Source organism: Petaurus breviceps, unplaced genomic scaffold (genome assembly GCF_028583685.1).
Source record: "Petaurus breviceps papuanus isolate PSGF00001 unplaced genomic scaffold, PetGlider_PUasm1.0 187, whole genome shotgun sequence".
Lineage (NCBI taxonomy): Eukaryota > Metazoa > Chordata > Mammalia > Diprotodontia > Petauridae > Petaurus > Petaurus breviceps.
Genome location: NW_027185799.1, coordinates 23,790,216 through 23,803,754, shown reverse-complemented (window position 1 = coordinate 23,803,754; position 13,539 = coordinate 23,790,216). Strand labels below are relative to the sequence as shown.

The 13,539-nt window shown below is 42.3% G+C and overlaps 1 protein-coding gene across 1 annotated transcript; it reads right to left on the bottom strand.

Annotated features, from left to right (window-relative positions):
- Positions 1–9,577: 9,577 nt before the first annotated feature.
- DMAC1 (distal membrane arm assembly component 1) lies at positions 9,578–11,708 on the bottom strand. The gene is made up of 2 exons (XM_069090749.1): positions 11,363–11,708; positions 9,578–9,910 (listed from the first exon to the last, which is right to left on the bottom strand). The coding sequence occupies exons 1-2, from the start codon at positions 11,601–11,603 to the stop codon at positions 9,834–9,836; spliced, it is 318 nt and encodes a 105-aa protein (XP_068946850.1). The 5' UTR covers positions 11,604–11,708; the 3' UTR covers positions 9,578–9,833.
- Between the last annotated feature and the right edge of the window lie 1,831 nt (positions 11,709–13,539).

The window sequence follows — 13,539 nt, the reverse complement described above, 5'->3', positions numbered from 1 at the left end:
CAGTGAAATCAGGATTTCTTTGTAACCATACATTAAGAGTTATGACACATGCTTTGTGGGTAGACAAGTTGCTATTTTCAATGATGCCTTAAAGATTCTACATCCTTTAAAACCCTTCAGGGTGATAAATGGTATGACCTCTACTTAAAAGAGGAAACTGAGAGGTAAATGTACAGGTAAGAACATGGGGTCAGGTCAAAGGAAAAGTACAGACTGGAACTCGAATTTCCTTACTCTGAGCCTGAAAGTTGTTGAACCATGTTGCTATGACAATTACTGTATTAATTCCCAATTATGACTTTAGCTGTAGGACATTCAGGGAGGTAGAAAATTAGAGGAACCCCCTTTTAAAAATGTTTTAATGATTAGTCAAATCAAAAACTTATCAAAAGCACCAGAGGTAGGACAGGTGAAATGATATAGCGACTGTAAAGGTTAATGTCAGTCTTTTTGAGGACAGGCTGGTTGCTGCTGCCCCAGTAATGTCATCTTCTTCTGTCTGACACCTTCTCCCTTTTTAGCATATGCAAAGGAAACTTCCATGTGAACAGTTTCCATCTCCCAAACAACTTTTCATATTGGTGCCTATTTGCCTACCTTCCTGTTACCTCAGAGGTGGGAAATCAATTGAAGACAACTGAATAAGGCCTACCCTTCACTACAAAACATCTGATCTTCAGATTCTGAAGGTTGTCATGATGCACCAAGTCAGGATGAAGAATATCAAACTATTTTGATGCATGAAAAGTCCGAGTGTCATAGTTTCTGGGTAATTAATATTGATTTATTAATCATAATTTCTTTTATAAACCAGACAAACTTTGGGGGTTGGCTGAGAGTTTACATATCCTTGGAAGAGTGGGGGGGGGGTTCCCTGACATGCAGAAATCAACTCTGATTGGTTAACAATGAGAGAATTAATATTCTAATGAGAAGTGGGCTTATTCTAATGAGGGACTGGGGAAACATGACTTTATATCACTTTTACCCATCTCTCCTCAGACCACCAAAGGAATCTACCTTCACCCAAACTACTTATATCCCAGTTGAGTAGGGTCTCATCCAAGATTGAGAATTGTTAACCCAATCTCATTATAAGTCCTGTTGTTTAGAGGCTGATTTGACCTAGTAGAGAATGAGGAAATAGAAAGAGAAAAAGCCCTAGATCCCCCGCTATTAACTGGCTATGAATATAAGAGAAAAATAATAATTTCTCTTAGTATCCCGAGCTTGGTGCAAATCTGTGGTTGCTCTGGGACTCAGTTTCCTCATCTTTCTTTTCTGAGGCACTGGACTCCAATTAGGGAGTTTTCTATACCCAGTCCAACCCAGACCTACCAGGCTACTCCCCATGATATATGTCCTGTCTCCTAGGCCAGTACCCTGAAATTCTTCTGAAAGTAGTTCCCAAAGCCATCATTTCACTTTATGATTCAAGCTTTGTGTTCTTTTATCCATTATCTAACAGTCTCCATGCCCAAGGTCCTGGAAATTTCTCTTCTTAACACTATGCCTCATCTCCAGTCTAGCTTCAAATTATGCCAGGAAGATCTCAGCTGGCTCATACGTTGATGATTAAAATCCTTCTTCCACACATGTTCCATATAGGCAGTAAGCCCCATGGTCTAACCACTAAAGCTCTTGTATCCAGGCTCCTGTGGGATGCTCATAGCATGGCACTTCTTCCCCTGACTGTCCTTCTCTCTCATACCCTTATTAACCTATGCATTTAATGAAGTCCAGAGGAGTGAAGGCTTGTGGGAAATGAAGAGATGGATACCTTGGGCATTCTCCTTAAATGGAGGATCTGGGAGGAATTTTCTGTTGTCCTCTCTCTTCCCTCCAATCAGAAGGAAGAAGGCATCTTAAGAGCAGCAGGTACGGATGCAGTGTGTTTTAGATTATTCATTATTTTGTATTTTATCTATTCTCTCCATTAGATTCAAGTATCAGACAGCCTCCATGAAGTCACATTTTTATTGCCAAAGGGCTGTTTAATTCTTGTCAATCATGGTTAATTTTGTTCCCTAACATGGTTCAGTAAGTCTACTCCCCTCTCTGTGAGGAACAACTAAGGGTTATTAACTTTGTGTAAGGGCTGGTTTGACGACCAGTTAACCCCGAAAATCCCTCTATGAGGAGCACACACGTCTAAAATAAATTCATTACCCCAGAGCTGTCTTCTCCATAAGTATTTCAAAAAATTTTCTACAGTTTTGCTTAGTGTAGGGGTCAATCAACCTTAGTAATTTCTGAAGTGGCTATAAAAGACAGGTTTGAGGTGGAAGTGACAATCATAAGTTTTGACTTTTCTAAGTAGGGTGTGCAAAGTTGTCTCAAATACAAACTCTCACTAGCTTTTATAGCTTGTGGACATGGTAAAATGATACTTCTCTAATCTCATAGATTTTGACAGGGCAGGTGGGGCTAGAAACACTTGAGAAACTCATCTGACAAGCAAGAAAGTTTATTTACAAAGAACTGACATTGGCTAGTATGATGATTGTTATGTGATAGTATTATTATTTGGTGTGGCTCTAGAACATAGACCTAGGTCTAATAGGTAAAAAATTACAGGATACAGAGATCAACCTAAGAATTTTCTAACTAGAATTGTTCCAAAATTGAAAAGGCTTTTAGAGTGTGTACTCAGGCTTCATATAGTCTTCACGCAGGACATACGTAGGTAATCATCTTTCAGGGATGCTGTTAAGTTCTTTTTGGTTTGATTGGGTGGGGTAACTAGATTACCTCTAAAATCCTTTTCAACTTTAGAATTCAGTATAATATTTTTTACATTACTGAACTGAATAATGCATGTGTGTAATAATATACTTCTACTTTAGTAGCAGTAGTAGTGGTTCACATTTACATAGCTCTCTCTGGTTTTAATACACTTTATAGTTATACACATCATCTCACAGGTAGTAAGAGTATCATTAGCTCCAATTTACAGAAAACACAAGGCTGAAAGAAAAGTTGCATTGCTTGTGTAAGGCCACACACAAACTAATAAGATCAAGACTCAAGCTCAAGTCCAGGCTTCATTCTACAATTTTACTGGGTCATTTAAAATCTGTTCGGAGGATCTTGCTTATCAGTGGAAAGGTCATCAGATTATCCTTTACAAAGATCCTCATTTATTCAATTTAAGGGACTACATGCTTGGTAGTTAATAACGGAATACCAAATCCTCCTAGGATTGTTTGCTAACATCGTCATGTACAAACTCGGACCCATGACTTTTAGGAGTCTCTGTTTTTCAGTATGCTTGTGCCACCATACAAAGACATTTGCTCTACTTCCCTTCTCAATTCAAACCAGTCCAGAAACAAAGACGTTTCTGACACCGCTCTCCCTCCAACAACATCTACTCAAAACTGGGGGTGTCTTGGGCAAAGCCCACTTCACTGTAACGATGCTGTACTCCTCTAGACTAGCCTGGCCTCAGGACTGAAGAGTTAGGCAGGACCAAAGACTAGATATTTGCTTTCTACCCTGTTTCCTGAGCCACTCTTGGCTCAAATATACTTAGCCACCTTTGTGGGAGACTGATGATCAAATCAACAGTAACTTCCCTACTTCAAAAGGGTCTGACAGGTTAGTGGTTTAAGAGGTGGTATAGGGGTGAAGTCAACATGGCGGAGTAGAAGCATGATCTCCCAGCGGCTCTGGCTTCCACCTTCCCCAATCAATGTAAAAAGGGTACTCTGAACAAATTTAGGAGCTGCAGAACCCACAAAATGACACAGAGAAGCTAAACTCCCTCTGAGGACAGCCCAGCAGGCCGGCAGGAATCGGCCAGCACAGCGCTCTGGGAGACCAGCCCAGGCCCGCCGGGAGATGGAATTTTAGCCCCAGGGTGGGTCTGATCAGCCACCGGCCAGAGGGACTCCAGATCAGCAGCACCTGTGGCCATTTCCAGAATTATCAACACACAGATGCAAAGGACAAAGTGAGAGGTCAGTGCAGTCTGGACTTTGGGACCCAGTAAGAGGGAGTACCTTGGCTTTTGCCCCCGGGGTGAGAAGCCACTGAGATGCCCAGCACAGCCAGCACCACGTGGCAGCTTCAGCTCCTGGCCTGCAGAGTGTAGGGAGACCAAGCACCAGTCTGAGGGGTAATCGCTCTTGCTTTAACCTACGTGGATCTGGATTGCAGTCTAGGGTGGAGGTCCTGGGGTGTGTGTCCAGCTTGCCAGAGCATGTGGAGACCTCAGAGAGGGCACCCATCTAATACCTCCGGCAGCTGAGAAAACCCCAGAGTTTGGGACGAAAGCTCCCCTGTCTGGTGGCAGAGTCCAACTGTGGCAAAAAGCCCAGGGGTCAAGTGACTTGAGGGGAGACATGACCAGGCAAAGGAAACAAAGCAGACAGAAGATTCCAACATTAGACTCCTATTTTGGGAACAAAAAGGAGCAAAGCATGGAACAGGAGGAAGACAGTGAAGTCAGAACTCCTGCACCAAAAGCTTCAAAGGAAAATACAAGCTGGTTACAGGCCATAGAGGACCTTAAGAAGCAGATAAGAGAAGCGGAGGAAAAATCGGGAAGAGAAATGAGAATGATGCAAGAAAATTATGAAATGAGAGTCAACAGCCTGACTGAGGAAAATAATACCTTAAAAAACAGACTAACTCAAATGGCAAAAGAGGCTCAAAAAGGCAATGGGGAGAAGAATGCCTTAAGAAGTCGAATTTGCCAGATGGAAAAAGAATCTCAAAAGCTCACTGAGGAGAATCATTGCTTCAGAATTAGATTGTAGCAAATGGAAACTAATGACTTTATGAGAAATCAAGATGCTGTTAAACAGATCCAAACAAATGAAAGAATAGAAGACAAGGTGAAATATCTCATGGGAAAAACCACCAACCTGGAAAATAGATCCAGGAGAGATAATTTAAAAATTATTGGACTTCCTGAAAGCCATGATCAAAGTAAGAACCTAGAAATCATCCTCCAAGAAGTTCTCAAAGAAAACTGCCCTGATGTTTTAGAACTAGAGGGCAAAATAGAGGTTGAAAGAATCCGCCGATCACCTCCTGAAAAAGATCCCAAAAAGAAAACTCCTAGGAATATTATAGCCAGGTTCCGGAAGAAACAATTGGAATATTGTGGAAACACAATCAGGATAACCCAGGATCTGGCAGCTTCTACGATGAGGGATCGAAGGGCTTGGAATACGATATTCTGGAGGTCAAAGGAGCTGGGATTAAAACCAAGAATCACCTACCCAGCAAAACTGGGTATCATGTTTCAGGGGAAAATATGGTCATTCAGTGGAACAGAGGACTTTCAAGCATTATTGATGAAAAAACCAGAGTTGAATAGAAAATTTGACATTCAAATACAAGAAGCAAGAGAAGCATGTGAAGGTAAACAGGGAAAAGAAAACATAAGGAACTTATCAAAGTTGAACTATTAACATTCCTACATGGAAAAACAATAATTGTAACAAAAGGGTCTGACAGAGACAGGATGAAGATGGTGGAGTAAAGGCAGGGACTCACCTGTGCTTTCCCCCAAACCCATCCAAATACCTTTAAATAATGACTTTAAACAAATTTTATAGTGGCAGAACCCACAAAAAGACAGAATGAAACAAATTTTCCAGGTTAAGACAATTTAGAAAGTCAGCAGGAAAGTTCTGTTGCACCAGGGTGAGAAAGGAATGGGGTCCAACACAGTGAAGACTAGGCCCCAGCAAACCAGGAGCAGGCTTCAAGGTAACTGAATCAGGAGCTGCAGTGACTGCTTCTGGAGGTCTCAGCCCACAGATGGTAAGAGGGTTGAACAAGCTGGCAGATTATGGGTCTCTTTGCTCGCACTGGGGACAGGACTCTGCTGCTGTTCCCATATTCCAATCCAGGTTGCAGTCCTGGGAGGCAGCCCCAGGGCAAGGAGGAGCGCTAGCACATCAGAGCTTGCAGATACAGTGGAGAGGGGACCCTCTTCACAGTTCAAAGAGCAGAAAAGAGTGCTTGTGGTCACTCAAAGACCAGAGTACAGGACAGGAGAGTAGTGAACACCTCGTCTTTGATCATATCACCTTGGAAAAATTAAAAATTTACAAGCCTCTAGAAATATTTCTGAAAAGAGCTAGATAAAACCCTCTACATTGGGACAGCAACCCCTCCACCCTGGAGGCAGAGCCCTACACTTTAAGAAACATTTAAAAGTCAAATAATAGACTGGGAAAATGAGTAAAAAAATAGAAAAAAAAATCTGACCACAGAAAGTTACTATGATGACAAGGAAGATTAAAGCACATACCCACAAGAAGATAACAAAGTCAAAGCTCTTACATCCAAAGAGTGGAATAAAAATATGAATTAAACTTGGGCCTTGGATGAACTCTGAAAGGATTTTGAAAATCAAGTAAAAAAGGGGAGGAAAAATTAGAAAGAGAAATGAGAGTGATTCAAGAAAATCATGAAAAAAAGAATCAACAGCTTAGCAAAGGAGACACAAAAAAAATACTGTAAAAATACCTTAAAAACAGACTAGGCCAAATGGTAAAAGAGGTACAAAATGCCAACAAAGAGAAGAATACCTTAAAAAACAAAACTGACCAAGTGAAAAAGAAGTACAACAATTCACTGAAGAAAAAAAAAACCTCCTTAAAAAGTACAATTGGTCAAATGGAAAAGGAGGTACAAAAGCTCACTGAAGAAAATAATTCCTTAAAAATTAGAACTGAACAAATGGAAGGTAATGACTTTTTGAGAAATCAAGAAACAATAAAGCAAAAGAATAAAAAAATAGAAGACAATGTGACTATATCATTGGAAAAACAACTGACCTGGAAAATAGATCCAGGAGAGAGAATTTAAAAATTAGTGGACTACCTGAAAGCCTTGATTGAAGAAAGAGTTTAGACATTATTTTTCAAGAAACTATCAAGAAAAGTTGTCTGGACACTCTAGACCCAGAAGGTAAAACAGAAATGGAAAGAATCTACCGATGACCTCCTGAAAGAGATCCCAAAATGAAAACTCCCAGGAATATTATAGCCAAATTCCAGAGCTCCCAGGTCAAGGAAAGAATATTGCCAGCAGACAGAAAGAAACAATTCAAGTATTGTGAAGTCATAAGCAGGATAACACAAGATTTAGCAGTTTCTACATTAAAGGATAAGAGGGCTTGGAATATGATATTCCAGAGGGCAAAAGAGCTAGGATTACAACCAAGTATCTTCTACTCAGCAAAACTAAGTATAATCCTTCAGGCAGAAAAATGGATATTCAATGAAATAGAGACCATTCAAGCATCCCTGATGGAATGACCAGAGCTGAATAGAAAATCTGACTTTCAAATATAAGTACTCAAGAGAAGCATAAAAAGGTAAACACAAAAGGGAAAGTATAAGTTCATAAGGTTAAAACTGTTTACATTCCTACATGGGAAGTTGATACTTACAACTCATAGGAACTTTCTCATTATTAGGCCAGATAGACAGAGTATATTTAGACAGAAGGCACAGGTATGAGTTGAATATGAAGGGATAATATCTAAAAGATAAAATTAAGGGGTGAGAGAGGAATGTTCTGGGAAGAAAGGAAAGGGAGAGGTGGAATGGAGTAAATTATCTCATGTAAAAGAGGTAAGAAAAAACTTTAACAGTGGAGAGGAAGAGGGGGGAGGTGACAGGGAGTGAGTGAACCTTACTCTTATTAGAATTAGCTAAAAGAGGGAATAACATATACACTCAATTGAGTATAGAACTCTATCTTACCCTACAGCAAAGGAGGGGAAGAGAATGGGAGGGGATGGTGATTGACGGGAGGGCAGACTGGGGGAAGGGGATAGTAAGATAGTAAGAAGTAAAATACTTTTGAGGAGGGATAGGGTGAAAAGAGAGAGAAAATAGAATGGGGAAAAGACAGAAATAGGATGGAGAAAATGTAGCGCCAACACAATATTCACAGCACAATTCTGAATCGCAAAATATAACAGACTCTCAATATGGAAGTCAGAAACAAAGCATTTATTCAGATACCAGAAAACCAAATCCCATATATATGTTGGTTTCCCCCAACAGAATGTATGCCTCTTGAGCACAATCATCTGTGAGGGAGTACAGGCTCTGGGAACCCCTCTAAATCTTCCCATTTGATCTGGCTTACGCCTGAGGCCATAAGCCTACCATTATCTATGTCCAAATCACTGTTACCCTAAACCTAGCTTAGTCCTCCAAAGTCTGTTACCTCCAGGTAGCCTTCAGTTACTTCCCACTCTTAATCCTATCCTCTTGGTTCCTGGAATCCAGCCTCTAGTTACCCTAGCTACTGGCCATTCCCATCAAGACCCTCCCTAAACTCCTCCTTTAGGCACCCCAGACTATTTAACCATCTCTAGATCCCTCTTCCTGTAAATAAGATCCCTCTTGCCTCCATGAAGGGGCTGGGATTCAATCTGGCCTGCACGAAAGCTCAGATTCCTTAAGAGCCTACCTAATAGAGTGGATCTTTAATAAACTTTGTTTTTCTTTGGCTGAAAGAAGGCTTGGGTCAAATTCATTTGGACAGGACCCATCATGTTGGTATTTTGAGGTCCTGAGCACCCCTAACCCTCAACATTTGTACCCCCAGAGCCTAGCATATCGTAGGTGCTTAATAAATGATTGAAACTTTCAAGTAGCTTTCAATTGATAATGTATTCTCCCTTTTATAGGACCAGAGATCTAGAGTTGGAAGAAATGTCAGAGGCTATTAAGGGCAAGTTATTCATTTTACCAATAAGGAAAATGAGACCCAGGGAAGTGGGTTGCCACATAGGGAATGAGTATCAGAATAGTATTTGAACCCAAGTCCTGACTCCATATCCCGTGTAAGTATCTTTCCCCATGTTGCTTCCCTTGGGTCCTTCCTTGAAATTCATCTCATTTTCCCACATGAGGACATTTCTTGTGTTTCCTGCTAGAAACAGAATGAAAACATCACTTCTCTTACTGTACTTTGGCAAGCCTACCTGTAAACTTCCTGATAGTAAAGCAGTATGTCATCACTAGCCCAAGTCAGGAGGTTCTGCCACATTTGGTGAATGAATTTAGACAAATCAGAGAGAGAGTATATTAGCTTCCAATGAAAGGATCTTAGAGATGACCTAATTCAACTTCTTCATTTTGCAGGCAAGGAAACTGAACAAACCCTTAAAGAGGCAGGTCTGACAGGGGCATTGCTGGGACTAAAATCTAGACCAGAGGAGTACCTTTCAGTTGACTTCTTTGAAGAGCCTCCATTTCCTTTCTAAAATGAGGACAATACCTGAACTAGCAGCCTCCTGATTTTGTTGTGAGGAGTTGATATGGGCTGAGGTATTTTGGAAGGAGTACTAAACAAATGTAAAGAATCTCATATCCCCCAGAGACTCCAACAGTGTCAGGTACTTAGCATGCACGGGATTAGCATAGTTGTAAAAGGGGGGAATTTACAATCAACAATGTGTTATGAGTTTAACCAAAACAGCAGTTAAGGGTTCTCATTTTGTCTGATGGTTTTTTTCTGACTTGCTCCCCAGTTCATATAGTCAATGCCTTCAAATCCCCCATTCTTTTACAGATAAGACTCACTCACCCTCTTAGGTTCTCAGAGAAGTTTATTCACAGTTGTGAAGGGAAGGGTAGGCCTGGGTAAAAAGAAATATGAAACCATGCTTCAGCCCATTTCTCCTGCAGGCATTGACCATCAGAGGCAGGATCACTCTGTGCAGGACTATCTGTGGATCTCTTCCTTCTATCCTCCGGTTCTGGATAGTCAGTCCACTGGAGTGGCAGGATAGTTCATCTGAGTAGGTGGCTGAGCTGTAGAAGCTGCCAATTTCGTCATCATCATCATCACTGCTTCTTTGATTCTACGGGATAGGCTTTTCCTACAGGGTCCACCAAGATGACTAACCCCCAACACGCGATGCCTGAGGACAATAATAGGAATTCATATTTCTTCAGCATTTTGAGAGCACATTTCTCAACAACTCTGATAAAAGTTAGGCAGGTAAGTATAGTGAATTCTTATAACCCCCATTTATGAATGAGAAGACTGAATAGAAAGGGTGAAGTGATTTGTCTAAGGTAAAAAAAACAACAACCACCTAGTAAGTGGCAGAGACCAGACTCCAACAAAGGCCTTCTAAGACCAGCACCTTAACTACACAGAATTTCACATTCTAGGAGCCTAAGTGAGGCTACTTTTACATCTAATCATTCAACAAAAAATTATTAATGACATTGTGTGTAGAGCTCATTATCCCTCTCCCCCTTCCTCTGCTTAATCCTACCCTGTAGCTTATTTCAGATTTTTCTGGTACTGCATACAGCTTGTTTGTACATGGCTGTTGTGCATGTTGTCTCCTTTGTTAGACTGTAAGCTCCTTTAGGGCAGGGACTGTCTTTTGCTTTTTTTTTTTTTAAATCAGTATCAGTAATTTAAATTTAAATCAGGCACAGTAAGAGCTTAATAAATACTTGTTGACTGATTGGCTGACTTTCCCTCTGCTTAGAGGGTTCTTGTAAGGATCTAATAAAATATCTGTAGAACAAGCAGGTGCTCAATAAAGGCTCGTTTCCTTCTCTTCCCCCTTGGAGGTCCAGGAGCTTCCCTGACTCACTTTGTGACTCTGTAATCCACAAGGTGCAGTGGAATAAACCTGGCCAGGGGCCTGGATTTGGGGCCAGAAGATAATGGCTCAGATGAGGCTTCCCTTGCTGGCTCTCTAGGTGACTTTGGGCATACTCTCCGGACTCTCCAGGTCTGTGGTCTCCCCCCTGGTGGGCTCCACAGGGGTCCACATGGGGCCTGCCAAACTCCTGGGTGCGCCAGAACCAGACTAAAATGTAACTGGGAACCGTTTAACAAAATAAACAAGGATACAACACAGGTCACGTTAACTTGTGGTTTAGATCATGTTGATTTGAGGTTTTTGTAGTCGTTTTGACACCAATGGACTAAATGACATTTACAATTCTAAATGTTGATCTAGGACGCGGAGTCTTCCCAGATGGGTGACCCTGGCCTGGTCACTTTTGCCTCAGTTTCCTCATTTGTAAAATGGGGTTGGAATTCTCATGCCAGCTCCCTGACCCAGCTGCTTGAACGCAAGGCGCTTTGTAAACCCTCACCACATCACTGAAATGGGCGCTATTGTTATTATATTGTTGCTGCGGCAATGTATGTTGGATACCTTTTCCCTCCTCGCCCTCACCCCTAGCCCCACCCCGGGGGTCAGTTTTCACGACCTCCAGAAGCCAGCAAACACCTTTCCCAGCCTCCCGAGCACTGAGCACGTGATTCCTCTCCCCAGCTCGCGCAGCGCACCCCCTCCCCAACCGCCCGCCCCTCCCGGCCACCGTCCCCGCCTCGCGCTCACTGATGCCAACGACCATCTGGAAGATGGTACCCGGACTGGGGGCATAGCCAAGCTTCAGGGGCCGCCGCGCTGTCCAGTACACGTAGCCGCCCGCCCCCAGCAGCCCTGCTCCCGATAAGAGGCGGCAGCTCAGGCAACCCCCCATTAACGGTTTCTTGCCCGGAGCTGCGGCTGGGGCCGGGGCCGGGGCCGGGGCCGAGGCTGGCGAGGCAGGGGGCGACGAAGACATGCTGGCAGCCATTATTAGGTTAGTGCAGCAGAGAGAAGGACCCTGGAAGCGGCGGCTTCCACGCGGAACCCACGACGCGAAGACGCCGGAATCCGATCCGCGATGGGAGCTGCACAGGAAGTGGGCGTAGTGGCTCGATGGGAAATGTAGTTTGTCCTCCCCAGGCTGGCGCTGTATTGAAGGAGACCGGACAGGAAATGAGAGTGCGGCTGGAAGGGGCGGTGCCTTCCGTTTGTCCGTAAAAGTCACGCCCTGCTTCTGTCCTGACCTTTGTCCTATCCACGAAAGCTAGTATTCCTTACTCCCCAACTAACCAAGGAAAAAGGAAACCAAACCCATGTTTATGGTTCTACAGAAGGACAGATTTGGAAGGCACACCTTCATTTTGTGAGAGTAGACTCTGAGAAACAAGGTGGCTTATCCAAGGTCACATCTAAAAGGTGTCATTGTGCAGGATTCAAATCCCAAACCCTGAATTTCTTGTGCTTTTTATCCCGACCCCGCTGCCCCGACTTTCCATTCTCTTTTCCGTCTCTTTTATTCTTCTCTTTATCTCTTACCCTTCACGTAAAATGAGATGGGGCAGGGAACTGTTATTTAGCTAATCCTCCTACCTTTGCAAAACATACTAGGCTAAATGTAGTGACCAAGTTTTTATATTTGAACTTTTAATAATTTAGCACAAAGTATCAAGAGAAGTACCTCTTTTCAATTTAGCTTCTTTGCTATTGAAAGCTAGCCTACAGCCTATTCATCATGTCTGTGATAAGAGCCGGTGTGACAAATTGCAGAGAACACTGGATTTACTCCATTCTGCCTCTGCCTGGTTTCAACTCCAAGGAACAAGGTGTCCCCTCAGGTTAAGATCATCTCCTCTAATCTCATCACCTCTAATCTCATCACCATCCAGCTATCTGGAGCCTTGGCTGAGGCTATTTCCCTCTGCCTCCTCTCCCCTCTGGATGGAGGATTGCAGGGCAGAGTACCAAATTCCTCCCAATGCCTTTCTATGTAGAAGACAGAAACCAGACTGGAGCCATTCCACTTAGTTAGTATCTCCTGGTTTCAGCTCTTCAGAACAAGATGCCCTAGGTCAGTGCCCCACTGGTCTCCCTCCTCCCCACTTTTCCTTCCTTTTGTGTATTGTTTCTCCCATTATATTGTAAACTCCTTTAGCCCAGAGATTGGATTTCTTTTTACTAATTGTATCCCCAGCTCTTAACAAAGTTACAGCCCCATAGCAGGCACTTAAGAAATGTTCAGTGGTACAGTAAGAGAGATAGATTTTAAATCAGAAGATATCTGGTTGGAATCAAAGCTCTCCCAGTTACTACTGGCATGACCTTGGGTAAATAATTTCTCCTTCCTGAGCCTTGGTTTCCTCATCTGTAAAAAGAGATTGGACTAGATGATCTCCAAGGTCCAAGTTTTAAGTCTGTGATCCTATGACTCAGGTTCTAGTTCTGTGTTGGAAGATGGAGATATAAAATGGAATTAAGGCAAGAACCTTCCCCTCTCTTCAAGGAGTTTACAGATTAGTGTGAGGATTGGATATAAGCATAGTATAAATTAACATATATTTTGTTTGTCCATAGTTGTTTGCACGTTGTCCATTCCATTGGAATCCGAGCACCTAGAATGTAGGGATCAGGTTTTTTGCCTGTCTGTATATTTTGCTTTTCTTTATATAGCCAATACTTAGCTCAATGACTCATATAAGTGGATGCTAAATAAATGCCGTCCTTAAATTTGTTTATTTCTCATACTGATTCAGTTTCTGATTCCATATCCCTAATAAGTACAGCCATTTTTGTTGAGTACTTTATGAGCTTAAGGTCCAATATGTTTTGAGGTCAGGATGTATGTGTGTAATAGGCAAGTTTTATTATGTGAATATTATACTTATCATACTATAGATGTTGGGGAAATAAAATTAATAGTAAACAAA